The sequence below is a fragment of the Crotalus tigris genome, unplaced genomic scaffold, assembly GCF_016545835.1.
Source record: "Crotalus tigris isolate CLP2741 ecotype Arizona unplaced genomic scaffold, ASM1654583v1 scf7180000018084.670488, whole genome shotgun sequence".
Taxonomy (NCBI): Eukaryota; Metazoa; Chordata; class Lepidosauria; order Squamata; family Viperidae; genus Crotalus; species Crotalus tigris.
In genome coordinates, this window is record NW_024096815.1 from 436,221 (window position 1) to 463,715 (window position 27,495).

Genomic DNA, 27,495 nt, shown 5'->3' on the forward strand with positions numbered 1-27,495 from the left:
GTCGCCGCGTCATGTGACATGTTGCGATGTATTGCAACTTTTTTTGCATTGCTAGAGCTGGGGTGGGCTCGGCCTCCGCATGATGCAACCAGCCCGTGGGCCGGCAGTTTGATACCCTTGGCTTAGATTGTTCGGCAAAGCTAATCAACTGTTCTTTATTCAATAAAGTTTGTCTAAACAATCAGAAGACAATTCTCAGGAGAGGATAAGGAGTGTAAATAATTTAGACTTAGCACAATATGTGAGCCCATGTAGTCTAAGGAGCCTCTGAAACATAGCTCCAACCCTCTTTCCGTCAAAGATCTACAGCAGTGGTTCTCAACCTGTGGGTCGGGACCCCATTTGGGGTCGAACGACCATTTCACGGGGGTCGCCAAACAACGCAGTTCACCATTTTTTTCCCCCTTTTCCTTAGCTGTGCTACTCCCTTTTATTCTATTGGCTTTTGAAAGCCAATAGAATAGACTCTCTTGAATAGAGTCTAATTCTATTGGCTTTCAAAAGCCAACAGGAATTGTCCAGGATGTCTCTGCCCTGCTGAGACCGCCAAAAGTCCCATTCTGCAAACCGTGCTGCACCAATTGAGTAGTCCTCGACTTACGACCAGTTGAGTAGTCCTCGACTTACGACCGGTTGGGGGTCGCGGCATTAAAAAGGTTAAGAACCACTGATCTACAGTGACCTACAGTCAAAAAAGGAAAAAAAAAACAGAGCCAGGAAACTACAGACCAATCAGCCTAACATCAGTACCTGGGAAGATATTGGAAAAAAAAATACACAAAAAACAGATCTGTGAACATTTAGAAACAAATAAAGTTATAACCAGAAGCCAGCTCAGGTTTGTTAAAAACAGACCATGCTAAACCAATCTTATTTCATTCTTTGACAAAGTGATTAAATTAGTGGACCAGCTAAATGTTGTGGACATAGTGTACTTAGACTTCAGTAAGGCATTTGACAAAGTAGACCATAACCTACTTCTCGGTAAGCTAGAAAAATGTAGGATAGACAGTATCACCACCAGATGGATTTGTAAATGGCTGACAAACTGTACTGAACGAGTAATCCTTAATGGTACTACATCTACATGGAGGGAAATAAGCAATGCGGTACCACAGGGCTCCGTCTTATGCCCAGTACTTGTAAGGACCCACCTCAATTTACATCTTAAGAAGACAGAACTCTTGGAATGTCTCTTCCAACAGGGATCTTTATTAAGAGAAATTGATTGCAGTCGTGCTAAACAGGATCTGGGGAATCCTCTCCCACCATTCAATGTTTTAAAGTGTTCCCAAGCAGCCCCCACCCCACAGTTCTTCCAGGTGATTCAATCCGTCAGTCTGCTCCGTCGGCACGATCACTCATCCTCTCTTTTCCCAGATCCCAGGCGTTGCATTTCCCACCCCTTTTTCCTCACTGCCGGCAAAGGGGAGAACTTCAGAGAGCATGAGATGAAAGGCGATGGCTACACTGTTATGGGTAGTTCTCTCAAAGAGAATCCAGTCACTTTGTAGTTAAGGAAGGAAGTGAGAGTCATAAAACCCCCATGCTTACCCTCCTCCCCTTTCGTAGTATGACAGAATCCAAAATACAGTAAGAATTGTTTTTTTATCAGAGTAAGTAGTTAGAAATGAAATATAATTGGATTCTGACAGTACTCTTCAATATCTTCATAAATGACTTAGATGAGGGAATAGAAGGGGAACTCATCTAAACTGCAGATGACACTAAGCTGGCAGGAATAGCCAACACCCCAGAAGACAAGCTCAGGATCCAAAAAGATCTTGACAGACTTGAACTATGGGCCCTATGGGCCCTATCTAACAAAATGAAATTTAATGTGGGGAAAAGCAAGGTTTTACACCTGGGCAGGAAAAATCAAAGGTACAAGTATAGATTAGGCAAAACCTGGCTTAAAAACAATAACTATGAGAGGGACCTTGGAGTCCTAGTGGATGAACACTTAAACATGAGTCAGTAGTGGGTAGAGCAGTCAAAAATGCTAATATAATCCTTTGTTGTATAAACAGAGGCATAGAATCAAAATCACAAGAAGTATTAGTATCACTTTATAAAGCCTTAGTAAGGCCATACCTGGAATACTGCATCCAGTTTTGATCATGTTACAAAATAAATGTTGAAACTTCGGAAAAAGTACAAAGAGCAACTAAGACAATTAAAGGCCTAGAGACTAAAACATATGAAGAACGGTTGCACGATTTGGGTTTGGCTAATCTAGAGAAAAGAAGAATTAGGGGGGACATGATAGCTGTATTCCAGTATTTGAGATGCTGCCACAAAGGGAAGGGGGGTCAATTTATTTTCCAAAGCACCAGAGGGCAGGACAAGAAATAATGGATGGAAACTAATCAAGGAGAGAAGCAACCAGGAATTAAAGAGAAACTTCCTAACAGCAAGGACAATTAACTAGTGGAACACCTTGCTTTCATACATTGTGGGTGCTTCATCACTGGAAGTTTTTAACAAGAGACTGGACAGTCACTTGTCTGAAATGGTATAGGGTCTCCTGCTTGAGCAGGGAGCTGTAGTAGAAGATCTCCAAGGATCTTTCCAGCTCTATTCTGATTCTGAATTCTGTCTTCAAAATAATTCCCACAATACTGTTTTATGTTTAAGTATATTTACCATCTAGTATGGCTTTATTACATTTATCCTTCTCATCTGTTCCATTACCTTCTCTTATTGGTTCATTATTATGATTATTACTTCGATATTTTGATTATTATTACTTTGTTGTTTTGTATGTACACTGAGAGCTTATGCTCCATAGACAAATTCCTTGTGTGTCTAATCACACTTGACCAATCATGTATTCTATTCTATATGCTGCTTAAAGTTTTTAAAGAACTAGAAGGGCACATTCTCCCTATGGAGAGCCCAATGAAGAATATCCAGAACTTGTGCTATTTCAATTTCATGATGGGTCTGGATCTGGCAGCAATCCAGATAATTTATTTCTTCTGGGACTTTCTGAAGCCGAGTCTCAAACTTTTTCTCAGAAGTCTTCTTCCCAAAGGCAAGGTTGGAGATAGAACGTATTGAAAATGATTGGATCCATCCTCAAGAGAAAACACACAATTTCCTCTACATTATTCCCTCCTTCAAAGAAGCACTGACAATTTTCTTAATCCAGCCACTGACCCCTTGCCTCATTGCCTGCAGAAGATAGGAAAGACATGGATCCAAATCTCAGGTACACAACTCATTCTGTAGAGAACGCTATCCAGTTCCTATGGTTAAATAAGCACTGAAAAATCCTGGCATTGGCACAATAGGCAGTGTCCTGCACAACTGCTATCCAGTCCTGAGCAGATGCAAGGGAGACATATTTGCATGTTCCCCTCAATCTAGCTTAAAAATGACTGGTTAACACTTCTTGAATAACACTTCCACATGATGCAGTATGTTAAGCTTTCCCTTAGCCAAGCTCATACAGTAAGTAATTCATGACAATGAATTCCGGATCCCGTGAACAGATTAGACATAGCAGTAATTACTCAGTAAAGGCCAGAGTGTGCCATGGACAACATATTTACAAACTGCTGGAAGAAGAAAAGGGATTTAATTAAAATGACTGAATTTGAAATGCTTATGTGAAAAAAAAATACTTAATAGATATACCAAGATACTGTGAATTCTAGTCCATGAAAGCTGGTTGATGACCTTGGGCCAGTCACTCTCTCTCTGAATCCAACCTCATTACAGGGTTGTTGTTGTGGAAAAAATACAGGAGGAAAGAGTATTAGGTATGTTAGCTGCCTTAAGTTATTTATAAAAACAATAACAGAAGAATAAACATAATCTAAGTAAATAAATATACACTCCTACTTAGATATGACACAGAGACAGAACAAATAAGAACATACATGATAAATTGGACTCAAAATTTCAAAGAACTTGTTTCAATCCAGCAGTTGAAAGAATTTTGGAACAAATCTGTAATATTCACTTCAGATTATTGTTTGAGAGAAAGCTTTATAGGGAGAATTCCTAGGATGCATTAATAAAGGGATAGAATCAAGATCACATGAAGTATTAGTACCATTTTATAATGCCTTGGTAAGACCATATTTGGAATATTGCATCCAGTTTTGGTTGCAATGATATAAAAAAAGATATTGAGACTCTAGAAAGAGTGCAGAGAAAAACAACAAAGATGATTAGGGGACTGGAGGCTAAAACATATGAAGAACAGTTGCAGAAATTGGGTATGTATGGTTTAATAAAAAGCAGGATTGGCGTGACAAAATAGTGGTGCTCCAATATTTTAGGGGCTACCACAAAGAGGGTGTCAACCTATTCTTGAAGGCACCTGAAGATTAGGACAAGAAAAAATGGATGGAAACTAATCAAGGAGAGAACCAACCTAAAAATAAGGAGAAATTTCCTGACAGAACAATTAATCAATGGAAGGACTTGCCTCCAGAAGTTGTGGATGCTTCAACACTGGAAGTTTTTCAGAAGAGATTAGACAGCTATTTGTCTGTAATGGTACAGTGTCTCCTGCTTAAGCAGGGAGTTGGACTAGAAAACCTCCAAGGTCCCTTCCAATTCTGTTTTCTTTTAAAAAACATTTCTAAACATTAATACACTGGAGATTTTGACATTAAACTCATTACTTCATTTTAATAACATAAAAATGGCTTAATGTAATCTGCTTTGAATCCTTACTAATGTCATAGTGAGTAATAATTGCATAACATCAGTAATTATTAGTTTATTCATATTTTTTGAAAATTTAAATTTTGTTTTAAAGAAAATGATTATAAGACTAAATAATAATCAAAAAAGCACACAGTACTGCTGATATATTTAAAATAGGAAAAATTATCTATCTATATTTAGGTATCCACATTGTACCATTGTTCAATAAAGTTTTTTTTTTTTTTAAAAAAAAAAAGACTGGCTATTTGCATGATGCGGTGATGACAGGCAATAGGATCTGTTTAGCAATTAGACCCTGCTTTTGGCTTCTGGAGAAACATTTCCTCCCCTCCAATCTGCTCCAGTAGGTAGTAATAATTTTTATTTCCTCCTCTCAAATCTTCCAAAGCACATCAGTTAAGTTGGTGGTGAATTATTAGGTGTCAGAGGTTAGAAATATTGGCTGAAATAGAAGGAAGACCAGTAAGTTTAATCAGCCAGTGCCTTCCTCATGACATGCTAACAAATCACACAGGGGATTTGGGAGGTCTCCAACCCCAAGTCACCTACCATGTAAACCAGTTACTGCAGCAAATAACACAGGGACATGGGCATATACTTTTGCTGCCATCCTAGCCACATGTCTGCCTTTCATACCTTACCCATCAGCACACCAAACTTTTATCAGTGCTATGCCTAGCATTCTTCCTGCCAGACCCAACTGTGTCATGCAGGCAGAGCGCTGCCAAACTAGTCCTGAAACAAAAGTATCTGGCCAAGCACTTACTCAGCATGGCACAATTCATCAGCATAGGCTTTCACCAGCAAAAGGACTTTACTGAATATATGACTTGAAATCCCTTCACAAACAAGTAAGTGAGCAACAAGTGCTTGGCATAACAAGTTTTCTATAGCACCCAGTTACCCTCCTGGTTGCTAGCCCAGGGCAGTGAAGCAACTGTGAAAGACATTTTACCAGGCAGCCTCGATAGGAATAGATACACAAGTGAGGTTGGTTAGAGTTAGGGTAAAGAAATGAAATTTATAGTGACATTCTGTGTGCCACCTCATGGACTGGCGGACTACATCTTAAACTAGCTATCTGGACTGCCAGAAGAGTACAAACTGCAAGGGAAAACAACAGCAAACCAATTGCGGGACGGATAATGGCTGTTTCCCTAAGGCAAGGGTAAGCAACCTCGGCTCTGACTCAGGAATTCTGGGAATTGAAGTCCACGAGTCATAAAAGAGCCGAGGTTGCCTACCCCTGCCCTAAGGCTATGATCATTACTTCTTTTCCTGCCCTTTGATGCTTTAGACTAGAATAAATCAATCCCTTCTTTTCTGACAGCCTTTCAAATAGTGGTTTATTGTTCAGATAGGTTTATCCTACCTTCCTATGTTCAAGTTATTTTATGTACTCTCCCCCCTCCAAAATCTTCTCTGAAATTGAGGAAAGAACAAAAAAAAAAAGAGAGAGAGATGATACACATTTGCAGTATTAGCTCTGTACAAATGAAGGTGTTGTGGCTGACAGCGTAACCGCCTGGAATTTAAGGACAATAGTGCAATCGGATATGCGCAGAATTTTCCCACAAAAGCCACTTTACTGGAGTGGTTTAAAAATAAAATTAAAAATCCTGCCAGGTGAAAATTGTCATATCCAAGAGACAACGAACTTCCAACTTCCAGCTGTAGAAGCTTAGCCAAGAAATTAAAAGACAATTCCAATCGAAGGAATCCGCGGACGCGCTCTATCCGCTAACGCCAATGCTGGCTATGGAATTTTGGGAGTTGAAGTCCAACCGTCTTAACGTTAGTAAGGTTGAGCAAGACTGCACTAACGCACAGGAAGCCTCCCATCAGAGGCGGCTCTCGCGAAACTCCAATTACCCCCACCTGCCTCGAGTCTGAGAGGAGGCGGGACTTTAAGCAACAATCTGAGCAATTGGTGGCGAAGACGTCACGCGGAGAAATCCCAGGATGGCGGTGGAGACAGCGCAAGGTCAGAGGCATAAGGGGAGCGTGTGAACTTGTCTCGTGGGGGAGGGATGGGTTGGGGCGCTTTGAACAAGAAGAACCTGCGGGAATAGGACGGAGGAATGTGCTAGAACTGGGAAAAAGTCAGCTAGTAATCGTCCATGCGCGTTATGCCATTTAAATATGAATTAGATTGACAATGAGGTTAACGTTTAATATATCATTATATCTCTGTGACCAAAATGTATACGTGTTTATTTCTTATCGGCTCTAGGTTTTACTATATATTTAATATTTCCTAGCTTTTTAAAGGAGGTGCAGGCTGAGTTCAGAGTGCTGAGCATGCGCCACAAGTAAGCGGAATGGGGCATAAATATTTAAACGAGCAGCGAGGAAATTAGCTGGAATTATGGGCAATCATGTAGTGATACACTTGTGTTACATATAAATTAGATGAGAGTTGGTGTGTACTGAGTTGGGAATTGAGGTATAGTACATATTACAAATTCTGATTGCAGGCCATCAATAATTTTTGACACCTAGTGACCACATCGATATATTTTCTTCATAATGATCTGGCCCTAACCAGGTGTTTCAGGTCTTCCAGCTGTGCTCTGGATGTCCCTGTAACTGAGTCCATCTGCATTGCTGCCAGTCATTCTTTTTTTTTTCTTCAATCTTTCCCACCATCACAGCCTTTTCCAGAGAGCTAAGTCTTCACATAACATGTCCAAAGAAGGTCTGTCAAACATCCCATTTGGACATTGAACAAAAGAAACCCTCAGTTCTTTTAAATTAGCAAGAGTGTAGCTTTATTGAAAGATCCATCTAGGTACAGCTGAAGCAAAGTCAGTAGTGGGATTTTTCCAGCTAAAGCCTCATAGGTAAAACCTCTTTTCCCCCTCCGGGCCACCCACAGTTCATAGTTCACTAATTAGGTTCAATTCTTTTGTTTTGGAAAAGACTATGCTGCTCAAACATTTCATAACTTGACTTTGGTGTCTAACGTCTCTCTGGCAACAGAAGGCACTCTTGCATTACAGAGCTTCCCTCCCTCCTTAGGAATTTGCCCACCCCCTTCTTGCTGTTTGGCAAACTGTGACCGACAGCAGATGCAACTATGGAGTTGAGTCAGGTTTGACAAGGACAATTTAAGCTCTATCATTTGTTCCTCAAGTGAGAGAACTCTGGGCCAATTTGTTCAATGATCCATTTATTTGTTTTCTTGGCTGTGCATAGCATTCTCAGGATGTTCTCCAATACAAAAATTCAAAAGTGTCAATACTACTCATATTCTGCTAGGTAGGTAGCAGGTATCATATCCTGCTAGGATAGGTAGACCACAATCTACTTCTTGGTAAGCTAGAAAAAATTGGGATAGACAGCACCATCACCAGATGGATTTGTAACTAGCTGACAAGCCATACTCAGTATGTAGTCCTTAATGGAATTATATCCACATGGAGGGAAGTAAGCATTGGGCTATCCCAAAGTTCCATTTTAGGCCCAGTATTCTTCAACATCTTTATAAACTATCTAGATAAGGGAATAGAAGGGGAACTCATCAAATTTACAGATGACACTAAGTTGGCAGGAATAACCAACACTCCAGAAGATACACTCAAGATCCAGGTGACTTGAACACTGATTTTGGTCCTGTCTAACAAAATGAATTGCAATGTAAAGAAAAATAAGTTTTTATACTTAGGCAAGAAAAATCAAATGTACAGGTACAAATTAGGTGAAACTTGGCTCAAAAGCAGTAACTTTGAGAAGGATCTCGAACCAAGAAAATTTTTCCTGATAGTGAGAACAATTAAGCAGTGGAACAGCTTGCTGTCATGGTTCCGATAGTTGAAACCATTTAAAAGAACTTCAAGGCAAGGATTTCTTCCTTAAAGAACATTTATTTAGGAAACAAGATATTGGCACATACAAAGGTGAACCCAAGACTAAAATCCCCTCCTCAGGCTACAAGGATTGACCTTGATTCTCACACTGAAGTATTGGTATGGTTAACTGAGAAACTTAACACTCCCTCCCCCTCCTTCATCTAAAATCTCTAAACTAAAATGTGGCAATGAAGACAAAATGAAAAATGGCTTCAGTTTAGTTTGTCACAATGTTGACATTCAGCTCCTCTTAAAAGAAAAGAGAAATCCTGCAAATCAAACAAGAATAAAAGTTAGGAATCTCCCTCCGTTTGTTTGCATGTTTATCATAAAATTTACATATGAGCCTATCAGCTTTCACATCAGTACACTTCACCCAGGTAGCCTCTGATAACGGATATCCCTTCCACTCCATTAAATATTGCAATTTCCCTTTATACAATCTAGCATCAAGAATACACTTCACTTCATAATGAGTGTCTCCAGCTGTCACAAGTGGGCCAGGTGTTTTCTTGGGAGGGGGTCTCAGAGTAGAATCTCTGAAAGGCTTCAACAAACTGCAGTGAAATACTAGATGGATCTTTCCTAAAAGTCAAGGGAGTTTTAGTTCCACAGTCACTGGGTTTAAATCTGCACTATGGGAAAAGGTTCCAGGTATTTTGGCCCCAATTTTTTGCTAGGTAATTTGAGTCTTAAATATTTTGTGGAAGGATAGACCTTCTCTCCCACACAAAATGACTTTTGAGGTGCCCTTTTCTTATCAGCTTGTTTTTTGTAAGTCTCTGAGGCTTTTTTCAAAGCTTTCTTTGCATTGACCCACACCTCCTTCCAAGCAGAAACCCATTGATCTAAAGTGTGAGATGCAGGTGGTTCCTGGGGGTATTCAGGCATTGGGATGAAATCCCTCACTGTGGCTATTTTAAACGGTGTAAATCTGGTGCTGCTATGTACAGTGTTGTTATAAGCCACCTCAGCGAAAGGGAGGAGATCAGTCCAATTTGTCTGTTGGTAATCCACATAGTATCTATTCTAAGATATTGTTCCATCATTGTGTTCGCTTTTTCAGCCACCCCATTTGTAGACGGGTGAAAAGCCGATGACAGTCCTTGCATAGACCCAATTAATTTTAGAAAATCCCTTTAGAACCTGGCCATAAACTGCACCTCCTGTTGGAAATTATTCGATTTGGCGTGCCGTGTAGTTTGTAAATATGCTTAAGGAAAAACTTAGCCAATTTCTGGGCAGAAGAGAGGCCTGAGCAGGCAATAAAATGAGCCTACTTTGAAAATAGATCAATCACAGTCCATATTACCATATTTCCTCTACTCTCAGGTAATTCGACAATAAAATCCATAGTGATCTCTTCCCCTGGTTGGGAAAGATCCGCAATAGGCTGCAATAGGTTTTCCTGGGATTCTTTTCATGGTAGCACAGACTGCAAAGCTTTTTACATAGTTCTCCACATCCTTCTTTAAGCCTGGCAACCAAAATTGCCTCCAGATTAAGTGTAGTACTTTTAGGTAACCAAAATGACCAGCTTGTTTAACATCATGACTGTGTTGGAGTGCTTGGAGTCCGAATGATTTAGGTAAATATAATTTCCCCTCTTTCCAAGCTAGATCATCCCTATGGGTAAGGGTGGCTTGATTGTCCTTGAACCATTGCTCAATAATCAATTCTTGTTTTAACTTCTTTGTCAAAGGATTGTCAGGGTTAAGAGTCTTTGCAAATTGGTGACTCTGGGAAGTTATTTGAGCAATAACTTGAGGTGGGGGCATAATAGAATCTACGATTTGTTCATGTTGGCTTTTGTATTGGGGTAATGAGAGGGCATCAGCTAAGAAATTCTTTCCACCCAATATGTATTTCAGGGTGAAATTAAAACAATTAAAATATTGCGCTCAGCGTACTTGTTTAGGAGACAGTTTACGGGGAGTTCTCAATGCCTTTAAATTTTTGTGATCAGTCCATACTTCAAAAGGCACCTTGCTTCTTTCCAGGAAAGTCCATCTAATCGCAAAGGCTTCTTTCTCCCACATGGCCCACACTGCTCTGTGTCAGTGAACTTTTTTTGAAGTGTAAGCACAGGGCTGCAAAACCCCCTCATGATTCTTTTGTAGGAGTATTGCCCCCATAGCCTTGCCCTGATGCCTAACTTTAGAACAGCTGGGAGGTTGATTAGGCATCGTGAACATCCCGAGTCCGCCAACATTCGTAAGTCCATTTGAGCACTTGTCTTAGGAACTATAAGTTTGGCAGAGAGGGAAAAAGGTGGAATAGGCTGACTCACCATCGGGTCGTTCTCCCCCTCGTCGTTGCTGTCATATGGAGCAGGTGCGATGGCAATATCAGCTGGGGCCTCGACCTCTTGGGTAATTTGCTCTTGAGTAATCCAATTTGATTTCTCTCTGGTGGAAGGCTGGCTTCCTTTTCTCTTTTCTGGCGGGGCCGAGATGCTTTTCTGCTGAAGAAAAGAAACGGGGCAAGCTGCTGACTGGTGGCCCAGCTGGCCATATCTAAAACACTTGATCGGCGGTCCTGAAGATGATTTTGGAGGTTCAGTCATCCCAGTTGTTGGGGTTCGTTGGGCAGGTGGCCGTCTCATCTGGTCTGGTCTCAGTCCAGGTCCAGAAATTGGCATTTTTTGTAGTGGGTTAGCTCAATGTCCAATTTCACTGCCACACGATACTATTACTGAAATTCGTCGGGAATTCTTCAGTAGACACAAGCCTGGAATAGATTAGGGTGCAGGCCCTTCTTGAAATGGTGGACCAGGGATCGTTCTGACCACTACTCAATTCTGTCTGCCACTTCCGGAATTCATGCACATATTCCTTCGCTGGTTTGCCTCCTTGCTTTACTTTGTGAATGTCCTTCTTAGCTTGCAAAGCTATGGACTCATTCTCGAATCTGGTTCTTAACCCTTGGATGAATAGATTGTAGCTCAGGTGCTTGCTCATTATGTAGTCTGTTCAGCCATTCCGATGCCTCCTCCTCTAGAATCATTGCTATCACGTCAGCTATAGCGGCAGAGTCCGGGTAGGCAAGGTGCCTTTCAAGTATATTATTCTGCTATTTCAACATCTAACGTTTGGTTCCATAGGGTGTCACATGACTTGTATAATTTCAATATTTTTGAAATCATAAAATCAACATCACTTATCCATCACCAAGGTTGGAGATGAAAGACATAACATGGAAAAATAGGGTAATCTATAATTACTATTTTTATGTTAATCTTCCTGCCAACTTTTGACTGCTATCTTTCCATTGTTTTATATGTTTTGCCTGATCTTGGGATTGGTCTGTGAAAACTTTTTGTGTTGCATTTTGACTACAGAATGCACACATCAAGGAATAAGATATCACAACACAGTTACCCTTTTATTTCACACACAGTTATAATGTTTGGACAATGAAGTTTTGGGACAAAGCAATTTGGAATGGTTGAGGGGAAGCTACAGAATGTACTTGATCTCTAATTGTGAAAGGAATATGCACTGTTTATGTACAAGAATGATGGAAAGGTAATAGCATCCTAATATCTTCCTTTACCTACAGAATCTTAACGTGTTTCTTCTATCTTTAGCAATTTCTGCATCTCCAGAGCTATTATTATGCTTGCATTGCAGCCCCTCAATACTAGTTTATCCCAAACTGAAATCCCTAGCTCTCCAAGCTTTGGACATCAGCATAAGTATGGGCTTTACTCCCTGTTTTGGTGGGGTCATACTTATCTCTTTGATAATTCTTTGATTAGGGCATTGTTTTCTATTTGATTGGCCCAGGGTTAATATCTGTTGATATGGGTTTTGGCTGATGGAGAGGATGTGTTCTGGTCTGTTCATTTCCTTGTCCATTTTAATGAAATTATGGTTGAACTTGTCCATGTGATTTATGAGATTTATGTTGTGTCCCAGCCTACGTGAGTCCTTGTTATGCTCACAAGGAGAAGCCCCTCTTCCAAGAAACAGGCAGGAACTGCAAGAAAAAAACAAACCCTTTTATTCTCACAGACTTGAGTCAATGTCCAAGGAAAACAAACACAGTCCACAGAAATTCGATCTTCAACACGAATGGTTGCCTTTGGCAAGCAGCACCTCTCACACCTTCCCTTTTATTTCAGCCAAGGCATGGCTTCCTAATGCCTTCTCCTTTGCCTTTGGAGCTGCCCCATTGCATTCCTTTGTCCTACTCGCTTCTCTTTCCTGCGCATTTGTGCATCCGGAATTTGTCCCAACTGTTCTTCATCCCTGTCCAACTCAGGCTCCCAGCACAGCTGTGTCTCAGCCTGAGCGCGAGTAGAGGGGCCAGGTTCCTCGTCGACTAAGTCTTGGAGCTCCTCAGAGCCTTCCTCTGATTCTAATGTCACTCCAAGCCTCTTCTCCTCATCTGATTCCTCAGACTCAGCTGCCAGATCCACTGGCTGGCGAGGAATCACAATTTGGGAGTTTTCACAGTGTCTTCTGACTGGTAGTTGGCATTTATGGATAAACTCTGCAAGTCTTCTGTCTGCCTTATATAGTGACCATTATAATACATATTGTAAGTGACTTCTGTTTTTTCTTCCTGGTCTATTGAATCTTTTGGTTTACTTCAGAAGTTTTGAAGGGCTTTAGTTGGTCAGTGTACTACAGTGATGCTATGTGGTTGTCATAGTATTTTTATTTATTTAGGAAATTTATATGGCCACCTACTCGCTCAAGGCGGCTTACAAACAATAAATAAGTATAGAAAATAAAATAAAAACAATAAAAAATAGTATCTCCTCCCTCCCCCGCCGGTATGTACTATGCTGGTTGTTTATGACATTTTCAATGTATGGTAGTGTTAACTTTTCATAACTTGTGTTGTGTTAGAAAGCTATGAAAAGTAAGTTGGTGAATTGAGCGTCAGGCCCTTTATGATAAAGTTGCATGGGTAGTATGTAGTTTGTTGGGGGATTTGCATAGGCAGCCTATTTCCTTTTTCTGGTGTTCTGGGTGCTGCAGTGCATTTTTACTTTTGTGAGCAAAGTTCTTATATAGCTCCTTTTGTGGGAGGTTGGGTTGTTACTTTGGTAATCGAGCATTTGGTTAGTGTAGGTTGTTTTTCTATAGACTTGCATTTCTAATTTGCCAATGTTTCCTCTGTTGATGAGGCTATCCAGGAAGGGGAATATGTTGTTGCTTTGTTCTTCTCTTGTAAATTTTATTCCTTTGACAATTGCTGATTGTCTCATGTGTCTCATCTTGTTATTCCTTTTTATTGTGACAAAGTTGTCGTCTATTTACTGGATCCATACTTTAGTTGTATGCTATTGTTTCTAGATGCTGCATTACAGTCTCTGCTATGAGTTCTGAGAGTGGTGAGCCATTGGGCGTTCCTCTGATTTGTTGATATCATTAAAAACTGCTAATGAAGCAGAGGTTGATGAGTCCCATGAATCTGGATATCTCCATCTTAGTGTACTTGGCTCGATTGGGTATGCTGTGTAGTACTGCTGCCATGGGTTCTTTTGTTACTTCTGGTTCTACGGATGTAAAAAGTGCTGTGATGTTGAATGAAACCATAATTTCATCTTCTTCTGTTTTTAGGTCTTTGATTTTTCTGGAGGCACTGAAATGGGGAGTTGGTAGATCCCAATTGTTCTGGAAAACAGATGGACTGTCATGAAGTGTCTCAGGGCATTATTAGTGGCTGGGGAGCTTTCTGCAAGAAGAGGCTCCTTTCTTAAAAAGGATCTTCTACAATTGCAAAGAAGCTCTTCTTTCCAGGTACAAAACAAAAAATCCTAAAAACTTCTCTTAATTTCTGAGATTGCATAAAAATGTGAGTCTATGCAACTGCAGTATTTCTTTGACTGATTCTCTTGTCTGTAATCCTTACATCTCTCTAATAAACTTTGTCTGCTTATCTTAGAACTCCAGGTTGATCCCTGTGAGAAGTATCCAAATGAGCACAGTTCTTGGCACTTCCAACTTTGCCATAAAGAACCATGAAAAATGTGACAAAGAATCCACCAACCAGTCGTTAGTGAAAATTGAAGATATCTTCGAGACAACATCTGTACATGAAAAAACTAAAGCTACATTTCAGGAAGCCATGGATATCTTCTGCAAACGGGATGTCCGCCGCACGGGTCACGTAGAGTTCATCTATGCAGCTCTAAAGAAAATGCCAGAATTTGGAGTGGAGAAGGATATTAATGTGTACAACAAAATCTTGGATGTCTTCCCTAAGAAAGTGTTTATTCCTCAAAATATTTTTCAAAAAATGCTCAAATATTACCCCAGGCAGCAGGATTGTGCTGTCCAGCTGCTTGAACAGATGGAGCACTTTGGTATGTACATAAAAATAGCAAGAGGGCCCCAAAAGCATGGAAATTTTTTATGATATGTATGTGAAAAAACATGGGATCCTTCATCTTCACAAGCTGGCTCTTAATTTAAAAATTGTGCCATGTATTACATGAATAATCTTAACATAGAATGTTGACTAACACTGCTTATAAAATAACTGTTAATGGAGAACTTTCTGGTCACTTGGAGAAGTTTTTTGGGGGATTTGCTTTGGAAAGATTTTTACAACATAGTTCATAAGAAGTAGTAGAATACTTGTATTTTTTTTCCTCTTAATATGAAGAAATGGAACAATTACGGGAAGGAAGCCGTGGAACATTACCATCTAAACTTGCTATTGAGTTATACAGGACCAACCAGTTTGAAGTCAGTTGATGACAAAAAGCTGTCTTTGGAACTGTACCTGCCTCTGAGCAATGTGCTAGTGATTTTGCTGCTTTTGGCTCTTTCTATCAGTGATGGGACCAACACATCTAAGTGTCTCTGTCCATGATTTCTTTTACTGATACCTCACTCTTTGCAGATACATTAAGTGTCAATAATGGGTAAATAAAAAGTTTCTTCCCAAGCCTGATAAGTTCGTCCTTTCTCTTGTCCTAAAGGTGTCATGCCAAACCAGGAAACCAAGTTTTTGCTTCTCGAGATCTTTGGTAATAAAAGCTACCCTGTAAGAAAATATCAGAGGATCATGTACTGGTTCCCTAAATTTAAGCATATCAATCCTTATCCAATCCCAACTCCTCTGCCAGAAGATCCTATTGAACTTGCAAAGTTGAGCTTGCAGAGGATTGCAGCTGACCTGAATGCCAAGGTTACGGTATATCAGGTAAATTGAGAAATTTGCAAGGTCCTACTAGTATAGTAGATAATTTACTGTGCCAATTGAAATGATTAGTTTCTCCACTAGTTTGAAGTACTGGTCTTTCTTTTGGATGTAGTACATTTCCTTTATCATGTGTCAAACATTCAAATTCCTTAATAGAAAAAATCAAAACCTTGACATTTTGGCCTTTTACAGTATATGGGCCACTGGCTTTGTGTAGAATATATAGGCATATTCCTGAAATCACAGAAAGCTTAATTATGAAAATCTTAACTTTGTAAAAGAAAAAAAACAATCAAAGTTTGGAGTTCTCAAGTAAATGAAAGCTAAATCTGAAAATATTCTGGAAGAAATACTTCCTTCCCTTACCCATCTGCTCCTCTACTGATACAGATAGTCCTCAACCTATGACCACAGTTGAGCCCAAAATTTATGTTGTTAAGTGAGGAATTTGTTAAGTGAGTTTTACCCCATTTTACAAATTTTATTGCCATATTTGTTAAGTGAATCACTGCAGTTGTTTAATTAGTAATGCGGTTGTTAAGTGAATCTGGCTTCCCCCATTGATTTTGCTTGCCAGAAGGTCGCAAGAGAGAATCACATGACTCTGAGACACTGCAATTGTCATAAATATGAATCGGTTGGCAAGCATCCAAATTTTATTCACATGACTCGGGATGCTATAATGGTCATAAGTCACTTTTTTCAGCGCCATTGTAACTTTGAATGGTCACTAAATGAACTGTTGTAAGTCAAGGACTACTGGTATTTCACCTCCTAATCCTCCTGTTTCATTCTCATCTTTATCATCTGTCCCTTCAAGGCTTCCTGTAATTATGTTGCTCCTTAACTAACTTTTGGATCACCAATGAATTTAAATTATCTTAACGTTTGCAGATCTCCCACTCGGAAGTCCTAGATTCTGGGAAAGAAATTAATCATCCACATATCATAGGTACCGAACTCTTTCTGTCTTTTTTTTGTGTGTGTGTGCTGACTGGATAATCTCAGATGTGAGGACCAAATGAATTGGGATTTTCATCGTAATTTCTGTAGGTGCCACTGTGTAGCTACAAGTAAGACAAGGGTGCTTCTTTAGCTACGGTATGTTAAAAATGAAAAGAAAAGAAAAGAATCTTATCAGCTGCTGGTTTCTTCCTTCTTGCTTACCTTCTCACTCTGCCATAGGAAACAGAAGGAACTCTACAAAAATGTGTGACTCAATATATACCTGCAACAGCCATTGTTTGCATAATTATTGACTTGAATAGACTTGGGAAGCATGGGTATTTGTGTACCAATTGCAGAAGATTTGTGCAATCCATATTCTTCAGCTCAGAAATACAAATGTTGAAACTAGAATGGTAGCAGATTGGTCAGAGAGGAAAGAATAAGGAATTTCCTTTGCATGCATTTTTTTCTGTTCTGTTTATTTTTCTCATAGCTAGCACTTAATTCTCTATGTTCTAGCTATTTCATTTCTTCTAGGACTAGAAATACAACCACAGGAGAATTATATAGTGACAGAAATACTGTGGCAATGAAGTGAAATACTGACTTATGTTTTCAGGATGTAATACTTTGGCTGCCAGCTTCAGAGTTGAATAATATGAATGAATAGGAGGATCTGAAACACTTGTGGACATTGTCCAGAAATCTCAGTCTGGTTTCTAAACTCTTCCTTGGACATAGCTGATAATGCTGAGAATTCTTGTTTTGAATTAAAAAAATATAGCAAATCTCTTTTTATTTTACTAAAGAGCTAGAGTTGACATACTTTTTTATATTTTAAAATAACTGCTGATCAATCTTTCTTTTATAACTTGCTCTTTTTGTGTCTCTTCTCTGCCTTTCAGGAATCCAAAGCCCTGATCAGCAGTCACTGCTGACTTCTCATAACACTGAAAAGCCCATTTTCCTTGAAGGCCCCTTTCGCTTATGGCTCAAGTCCAAGTGTGTTTATTATTATGTGCTCAGAGCAGAGCTTTCAGAAGAACATGTAAATTAATATTTGGTATCTTCTCTAAAGGCTGCTTGTAACATTGAGCTAGACACGGAAGGATGCATGTAATTTCTCTGCTAATGCACCAGATGGAGTTGTGTGAGCATGTGTCAGTGCAAAATGAATTTATAAAAAAAGGATTAACTGTGATTGTTTGTCTGCGGAAAGGGGGGAAACAATTCAGGGTGTGAAAAATTATTCCTGATAGAGTTTATTCAGCTTAGAAATTTTAGAGATGGAAACAGTGTAATTAAACAGGATACTACACAGGAATTTGATATCTGAATGGTTTGGTGTTATTTTTAGTGTTAACGTCTTAGTTGAGAGAGAAGAGCAAGTAATTATTAGTGGTTTTGGAAGACAAAGACTAAATTTTGTTTAAGAGCAATCTGTGTCTTGCACAAGCTGAAGCTCCAATAAAGCACTACCATTCATTTCTGATCAATTATTTGGAAGTGAGGGCCAGAGGAGCGAAACAAAATGATAGACAATTTGTGTTTATTTAAAAAATAATTCAACACCAAGCACATTAAACAAAATCTCTGTTTGACATGTTCAGGTGCAAGTATGTAAAAGCCAAAAGAAATGAAACTGGGTATCCCAAAATCTTAACTGGGAATAAAAGAGGGCATCCAGCTACAGGAAAAATGGAGAAAAAAAGGCTCATTTCTGTGACTTTAGCTGAGCAGAGAAAAAGAACCTCAGGGAGCTCTCAGTTGTTTATATGGGAAAATGGTATTTTTATACTTCAGAGGACATCTGAAGGGATAGGCAGGCTTTGGAAGAACCCCGAGTACTAATCAATCAAAAATAGTAGAGACCAATAACTTTACTATACTTTGAGTATTTCTAAAACCTTGTTGAAAATTGAGATTAAGTATTAGAATAAAATACATCATAGAGATTGCTCCGCCATATCCTCTGAAGCATGTAGCTTTAATGGAGATGAACACAGGAACAGGAATAAGTGACTGGATGTTTCTGTTTATTTCTAACCAAATATAGCAGGGTTTTGATCAGATAATTTGCTATTGAAAAAAAAGAATCTACTTCCTTGCTTCTCTTCACAGATGGTGGAAGTGATTGACCCAGAAAGGAATTTCTACTACCCCATGCATCTGGATATTGATCTAGAAAGGGATGTTCTGGATGATTATGAGTTTTACACAGATAAAGGTAGCAATCATATATGTTTTGTTTTGTGTGCATCATCCCTAACAAGTAGGATGAAATCCTTCCCAAAGTTAAAACTAGGAAAGGATAGGAGAATAAAGTGAATGGAGTTTAAAGTAACAGCTTCTCTTATTTTACATGACCATTTTGGTAGAAAGATCCCTGACTGCTTGTCTATGACTTCTCTTATGAAAATGTGAACTCCCAGGATGTGGGATCTGTGTAAAGTCCCATGCATATACAAGTAGTCCTCAATTTACAACCCAAATTGGTATCAGAAGTTCCAATGCTAAACAAGGCAATTGTTAAGTGAGTTGCACCCAATTTTATGACAATTTTGTTAAATGACTCATGCAGTCATTAAGCAAATCTGGCTTCCCTCATTGACTTTGCTTGTCAGAAGGTGACTGGGAAGGTCATAAATGGCAATCATTTGACCACAGGATACAGCAACTGTCTTAAATGCATGCCAGTTCCCAAATTTTGATGATTGCACTATAAGGATGCTATGATGGTCATAAGTGTAATGACTTGTTTAAAGTGCCATTGCTAGATAGGGGTGTCAAACTGGCAGTCCGCATCATGCGCAGGCCATGCCCACCTCGGCTCCGCAAAGGTAAAAAACATCTTGATACGTCATGATATGTCACATGATACGATCAAGTTTGAAACCTGAACATTAGATGAATGGTCGTAAGTCAAGAACTGCATGCAAGTAACAAGCTGTATTCTGGGATTTGACAGTGGATGATGAATTGGCTTTGAGGCGTTTGTCATTGTCCGCTGATGCTTAAGTTGAATATTTCACACCTATAATTCTTTGTAATCTTTTTTGAGCTGCCTTATAATGCTGATACTGTATTTTGTGTTTCCTCTACAGTTAAGGAGGGCCCTGTTTTTGCCATGTGTATGGTTGGGGCAGAAAACAAGGCTACCTTGGCCAAATGGATTGTAGGTCTTCAGGAAACAAACCCTATTTTGCATGATACAGTTGTCATATTCCGCCTCACACACAGCCCTCAGGAGCTGCAGTGCAACGAAGAATTAGAGGATGATAATGCAAGAACACAACCCAAATTCTTCAAACAAGAAGTTTGAAACTTCACTGATCATGTTTTAGGTTTCAGTCATGTTATATGAGGGCTTTAAGGGCACTTGAGCCAATAAATTCCTGAATTGTAAATCAGGTTAAGATGTAGGTTAATAAAATATGTTTCTGATATTGCAGATGGAGGAAGATTTGTAAAATAAGATCTGACATAAAACCTCCAATTGTCTTATGTATATAATTAATTTCAGTGCTGGATAGCTGTAGATTAAAGAAACAAATTTGAGAATGTTCAAAATGTTACAAATTCTTCACAGTTCCAGATCAAGTTTAATTCTGTAGATAATAGTTAACATTTTCTGGATGTTAGTAAATCTGGAAGGAAATCCTCCTCACTGCATCATACCTTATGTCAACCGAATTGCCCATCTTTTCATGTGTTGGGGAGAGAGCTAAACAGTATTGCCTATAGTAGTTAGTACAAAAAAGTGGTTGTATTCTTGCCAAGGACACATCCTTGTCATCAGAATTTGGACTTGACTTAAAGGAGGTATATTTATTAGCCTCATATAAAGAAATTCCCCAGGTTCACCAAAAAAATGAATAGTATGACAAATAGAAAAATTCATAGTGCTTAGTGCTGACACTTAAACAATCCAAATCCTGCCAGGAGTCATTATCCAGATCATTCTCTTAGTGTGTCATTTGCATTTCAACTTTATCCACATTTTTTATTATTCTCCAGTATTTCAACAGCATTATTTAATATTTCTACATCAGATATATTTGTTTCAGCTCTTTATCCTATGGATGTTCCCAGATATTCTCCAGCATGTAGAGGAATGTAGACTCCACGAATGGGTTGATTTAGTCTTCTAGTCCAATCAGACCAAACAATCAAGGTTGCCATGCCTCTGCAGGGTCTGACCATGCCCCAGTTTCGTTTGGTCTCAGCCCTGAAGAGACGTGAGAATTTGGCTCCTAATTTAGATTCAGAAAGGTAGTTATTGCCATTCATGGATTCTCTATCCTTTTTTCCTTTGGGGGGGGGATTGGTTCAGCTCTGAGCTCAGTGCTGCACCATTTCTTCTCTCTTAATCAATTCCCTTCTCCGTGAGTTTTTCAGAGGCAGACAGCTGATCGTAGATTGCTGCCTCCTCATTACAATCCACCTCCCCCACCCCCTCCCAGGATCTTCGCTGTGAATGCGAAGCTTTAAACTACTAATTTTCAGCTGAAAACTGAAATCACCTTCCTGGGTTCATTACCAATTCAAACAACCTGCGGGCGCCATTTTGAGCCTCTAGAAGGCTCGATCCTCATACTACTCAAGTACTTCCTTGTTACTGTTGATTGTCAGCTGTAAATTACCCAAAAAACCGCAGGTGAACTGTTTGACTAAAAGACCTTATTACCAGATTACTTGCAGGAGAGGATCTTTTCTCTCAGCTTGTCTTATCTCTCATCAGATTGTCCCGGCCGCCATTTTGGGCTCCGCCCAATCGCACACATTAAATTGACTGCTTTGTCCTAATTACAGCCTTTTCAGTCACAAAGTAACTTACTTATTTGGTGATTCTCCCTAAGTGGGGGGGGGGGAATAGGAGTTCTAATTACATTCCTTTAGATCTTCATTCAGCTGCTTAATAGGCACCATCTCAGGTTGCCTAGTGGACATAGGGAAAATACCTTGAGTCTCTCACTCCATTTTATCTGGTAATATTCCAGACTGTGACTTACCAGTACCTTTTAAATATCCAGTGCCAACAGATTGGATGGCTGTTTGCCTTGCCTGTTTTCCGCTGTCTGCATAGTGGTCGGCACTTACTGTCCTAGCCGTCACTAAGTGAGACACGAGGGTCAAAAAAAAATAAAAATCAATTAAAATAAAACAGAATTAAATTAAACAAGATATATACCTATATTCATATATAGACTTATCTTTAATTGATACCTTTTTGGCCAAATTGTCTCTATTACAGTGGGCCTGAAAAATTGAATGGGGAGGACAGCCCCTGAGTGTAGCGCGGCTTATATCACGTAGTGACTCCGTGCTTAACGGCGGGCCGGACCTCACAGACCCTCATGCAGGCCTGTACCACCCAGGTGGGCCGTGGCCTTCCTTTCTCCTGCAGACCAAGGGCCGATCCAGGGATCTCCTGGTGAAAACCTGTCTTTTCATCTACTGCAGTACAGGCCAGATGCAGGGATCTCCTGGTGAACACCTGTTGTTTATTTCCTATTGTTTATTTCAATATGGCAGATAACACCGTTTCACAGGCTTCCACCTCCAGTGGAAATATAAAACGCAAGCCATCCAGTCTGGATACACCTGCAAAAGCCAAGGCCAAGGTCAAACGGACCTCTAAGGCCGATGACAAGCAAGCAGATAGCAGACATAGGGCGCTGGAGCGACAATTCTCCAAGACAGGAGAGACGCAGCTTATCCCCTCACCTCCTCTTGCATCCACATCAGGGGAGCATCGACCTTCCCCTTTTACACGGGCTTGGTCTCCTGAGCAGACCCTGGACCAGGGTTCTTTGCTGGGATATGAACGGGAACATCTGTCCCTCTTTGACCGAGAATTGAGATTACAGGTCCAAGATTCAATTCCAGCTACTGAGCCAGGACCTTCCTCAGTGTCTTGTGGGTTTCGGGGAGGTTACTACAGTTGTCCCTCCCCCAATCCTGTCAGCATCTTTCATGCCGACGGCGGCGGGTCTTCGGGGCCCCGAACATCCTTCATTTACTGTCCAGCTCCAAGCCATGATCTCACAGGCGGTGGCTCAGGCAATGGTGGCTTCAGGGAGGGCCATTCCGGTCCAAGGACCATCAAACCCCCCTACGCCCACGGAAACTATGCATCCCAGGGAGTATGTGATCTCAGATCACAGTTCTCCACCTCAATCTGAAGGGAGCGAGATATCGGATTTTTCCGCTCAGATTCCGGAAGAAGGCATGTGGTCAGACGGGGAAGACATTCAGGCGGAGGCCACTCCTATGGTAGGGGTGTTTAATCCAAATTCCTTCTATTCTCTTTTACAAAAGGCCTATGTCACCGGAAAAATTGAACCCGTGAAACCACAGACGACCGATCAGGACTCTGGACAGAGTTCTGACCCACTGTTTCTAGAACCGGTCAAGAAGAACCTACCTTGCCCCCCCATGTTTCTCAAATCCATTCAGGATCAGTGGGGATCTCCTGGAAGTTTCTCTGCTCTTGGGGGATTAGATCGTAAGCTCTTAGATACGGTCCCTTCCCTCAACGATGTCCTCGAAGTTCCGAGTGTAGACGAGGCTCTCGCCCCCATACTGTCAGACACCAAAATCCCAGGAGATATGTCGGAGGCCCTTAAGGCTGAGGACAAGAAGTCTGAGATTTCCCTCAAAAGGACCCATCAGGCATCGGCTTGGGCTATAAGAGCCTCAACATCTAACTCCTTTTTCGCCAGAATTGCATTAATCTGGCTCAGGGAATTACAGGCCAGATTATCCCCAGACGAAGTAAGGGTTCACCAGGATGTCACTAAACTAAGGGCCGCACTGGAATACATGGCGGATATGTCTCTGCAGTCGGCCAAATATTCGGCTCGGGCCATAGCTTCCAACGTGGCCACACGCCGGTTCTGGCTAAAAAATTGGAAGGCCGATACCAGGCACAAATGGAGAGTAGCTGCAGCACCATATCAAAAGGGTCGCCTTTTTGGAGAGGCTCTCACTCCTTACCTGACTGAAAACAAAGAAAAGTTGAAAGTACTAGCTCATGTTGTCAAAAAAACGGGCAGACGTTTTTCTCCATACAACCGGCGTCTGTCGTTCAAGTCTGGCTCAGACCGAACTACATGGAGCGGGTATCGGCCCTTTCAAGCAGGGCTGGACCGCTCATCGGACCGGTCCGGCTACAGAGACAAGCCAAAGCCACAATTCCAGGCTAAGCGGCCCTTTCGCGGCACAGGAGCTCGTCCTTTCTGAAAGTCAAAGTGACTTGAGGCGGATTCCTCCCATTGGCGGAAGACTGGCACTATATTTCCACAAATGGGAAAGTACCACCACGGACAATTGGGTTCTAACCACTATCAGAGATGGACTGTCTCTGGAGTTCCTCACACTCCGCCCTCGGCGCTTCATCTCCTGCCCCCTATCCAGAAATCCCGTGAAACAAGGTCTCGTGGAGGAGGCCATTTGTCATCTGTTAAGCATAGAGGCAATAGAGCGGGTACCCCCAGATCAATGGGGACTGGGTTTCTACTCCATCCTGTTCGTGGTACCAAAACCCTCAGGAGGATGGAGGGCGATCCTAGACCTCAAGGCTCTAAATCGGTACCTAATTTACCAAAAATTCAAGATGCAAACTCTTCATTCTATTCTGGGCAGTATTCGGCCAGGGGATTTTCTTACATCCATAGATCTGACAGAAGCTTACCTGCACGTTCCCATACATCCAAATCACAGGCGTTTCCTCAGATTCAGGTATTCCAACCATCACTATCAGTACAGGGCCCTGCCATTCGGCCTATCATCAGCTCCAAGGGTTTTCACCAAAATCCTGGCAGTTCTCACCGCATAGTTCAGGTTGTTACCAGTCCGCGTTCAGTGCTACTTGGACAATATCCTAATCCAGTCATCCTCAGCACTAAACGCCCGTTCAGACATGGCACTGACGATCAAGACACTCCAGGATCATGGATTTATGATCAACTTCCCAAAGAGCCATCTGATCCCAACAAACCGTTTGCTCCACCTAGGCGCAATAATAGACACCAGCCAGTGCTGAGTTTTCCTGTCTCAGGAGCGTCAGCTCAGCATACGTACGATGGTCAACAGGGTGCGCAAGGAGAAACGTGTAACCCTGCTCCTACTGTCACAGCTGTTAGGGAAACTGATCTCATGTATTGCCATAGTGCCTTGGGCCAGGCTTCATACGAGACAACTACAGTGGTTTCTACTCCCTTACCAGAAACGGGGTGTAGCATGTTTTCCACAGAGGGTGCGAGTCCCACCACAGACACTCACGTCCCTCATCTGGTGGTTGTCCCCAGCACTGTCCAAAGGATCCCTGTTCAGAGAACCGACTCAGGTAACCTTGACCAGATGCCAGTCTGTTTGGATGGGGGGCACATCTGCAATCCCAATTCGCCCAGGGACGGTGGTCTCAACAGGATCTCAAGAAAAATATGAATTGGTTAGAGCTCAGAGCCATACACTTAGCACTTCGCCATTTCCACAAGAAGTTGGCGGGCCACCACGTGCTGGTTCTGACAGACAACGTGGTAGCAAAGGCCCATGTCAACAGGCAGGGCGGCACTCGATCGCAGATTCTAATGTCCGAGGCCCAGTGTCTGGGGTCATGGGCGGAACAGAATCTGTTGTCCCTAAAGGCGGAACACATTTCAGGGGTGGAAAACGACCAGGCAGATTTTCTGAGTCGATCTACGATAGATCATTCAGAGTGGCGTCTACATTCCCATCTCTTTCGGGAGATAATTCACCGTTTCGGTCGGCCCAAAGTTGACCTGTTTGCATCCCCGAAGAACACCCAGCTTCCCCGGTTTCTATCTCGGTACCCATCCCAGGGTTTGGAAGGAGCAGATGCCCTCTGCAGCCCTTGGCCGGCGGGCCTTCTATATGCATTTCCACCCCTTCCCTTGATCCCGGCCGTCATCAGGAAGCTGTTACAGGAACGGGCGGAGCTAATCCTTGTGGCCCCGTATTGGCCAAAGCGTCCATGGTTTGCGGATCTCGTGAACCTCGCCGTAGCCTCCCTTGGCAAATCCCTCCAGAGAGGATAATTCTAACGCAGGGGGCCATATGCCATCCAGACCCACAGTGGCTACAACTAGCCATCTGGCATCTAAGCGCCAGTTCCTGATGTGCGGATCTTACTCTTCAAGGGTGATAGCTATGATCCAAGCTTCCAGACGGCCGGCGACGAACCGAATCTATGATGCCACTTGGAAGAATTTCTGTGACTGGTGTACCTGTAAGGGTTTGTCTATCTCTTCTGTCACTATTCCAGTGATTCTTGACTACCTCATGGATGGAGTGGATAAGGGCTTAGCGCCCAACACCTTGCGTAGACAGGTGGTCGCTCTTTCCACGGCATTCACTTGTGCCAACGCTACTCCATTGTCCCATCATCCCAGGGTCCAATCCTTTATAAAAGGAGTCTCCAACACCAGACCTCCGGTAGTACACAGGTATCCATCTTGGGAACTACCTTGTGTTCTGCAGGCACTCGCTAGGTCTTCCTTTGAACCTATAAGGTCTTGTCCTCTTCACATTTTGTCCCACAAGGTGGGTTTCCTAGTAGCCATCACGTCGGCGAGACGCGTGTCAGAGCTAGCTGCTCTTTCAGTTAGGGAAGACCTGTGTACCTTCTATCAGGACAGAGTGGTGCTGAGGTTAGATCCCTCATTCATTCCCAAGGTGAATACACTGTTTCACCGGGCTCAGGACATTGTACTACCAAACTTTTGTCCCAATCCTTCTCACACACTAGAAAAGCAGTGGCATTACCTAGATGTACGTAGGGCATTACGTCATTACATTAAGAGGACAGCTTCCTTTCGCAAATCAGAGGCATTGTTTGTCTCTTTCCACTCAACTTCCAAGGGACAGAAGGTTTCCTCCTCTACTATAGCCAGGTGGATCAAGGCCTGTATCGCTCAATCTTACCAGACTTCCTCTTTACCTCTCCCAAGCTGCCTGACAGCGCACTCTACTCGTAGTGCTTCCACATCGGCGGCGTGACAGACTCAGGCGTCCATAGAGGACATCTGTAAGGTGGCTACGTGGTCGTCCCCTTCATTCATTCACCACTACAAACTCGACAAGTTTGCTTCCACGGAGGCCGCTTTTGGCTGTCAGGTTTTACAACAAGTGGTCCATTTCAGCACCGACACTTAACCAACCTGCTTCCCACCCGTGGGATCATAGGGGCTTTGGTATGTCCCATTCGTGGAGTCTACATTCCTCTACATGCTGGCGAAGGGGCGTTGTCTTACCTGAACACCTTTTCTCAGCATGAGGAATGTAGACTCCACCCCCTCCTTGATCATTACTAGCAGTTAGGTTAGTGTCAGCAGTTTGGAGCCATCACGTCACACAATCATTCGCTTCGCCCTTTTGAAACTGGGGCATGGTCAGACCCTGCAGAGGCGTGGCAACCTTGATTGTTTGGTCTGATTGGGCTAGAAGATTAAATCAACCCATTCATGGAGTCTACATTCCTCATGCTGAGAAAAGGCGTTCAGGTAAGACAACACCCCTTCTCTTTCATATCTATTTCATTGGGAAATAATCTATCCATAGAAGACACCACTGCTGATATTGTAACTTGTAGTTGTATTTGAACATTTACCTTGTACTGCAAAAGAATTTTGTACTATTTGCTTACTGGGGGGAAAGTAATCTAGAATCCTTAGGAAATGCAGCTCTTGTCATTTGAAGAAAAAATTATTTTTTTCTTCCCTTTGATTAAGTGGACAGAAAGGAGGAGGACTTTGTTAGAACCAATAAGCCTTCTCCCTATCCATATTGACTGGTAATTCTTGGTCAGATCTTAAGGACT

At 41.6% G+C, this 27,495-nt stretch overlaps 1 protein-coding gene across 2 annotated transcripts; it reads left to right on the forward strand.

Moving 5' to 3' along the window:
- The first annotated feature begins 6,518 nt into the window (after positions 1–6,518).
- Positions 6,519–20,222, forward strand: ECSIT (ECSIT signaling integrator). 2 transcript variants are annotated; one of them, XM_039347528.1, is made up of 8 exons: positions 6,519–6,670; positions 14,114–14,293; positions 14,439–14,859; positions 15,481–15,704; positions 16,599–16,656; positions 17,558–17,700; positions 18,774–18,879; positions 19,757–20,222. In XM_039347528.1, the coding sequence occupies exons 2-8, from the start codon at positions 14,189–14,191 to the stop codon at positions 19,972–19,974; spliced, it is 1,275 nt and encodes a 424-aa protein (XP_039203462.1). In that variant the 5' UTR covers positions 6,519–6,670; positions 14,114–14,188; the 3' UTR covers positions 19,975–20,222. The 2 variants fall into 2 exon arrangements, with proteins under 2 accessions (XP_039203462.1, XP_039203463.1); XM_039347529.1 differs by lacking the exon at positions 6,519–6,670 and adding an exon at positions 13,860–14,001.
- The last annotated feature ends 7,273 nt before the right edge of the window (positions 20,223–27,495 follow it).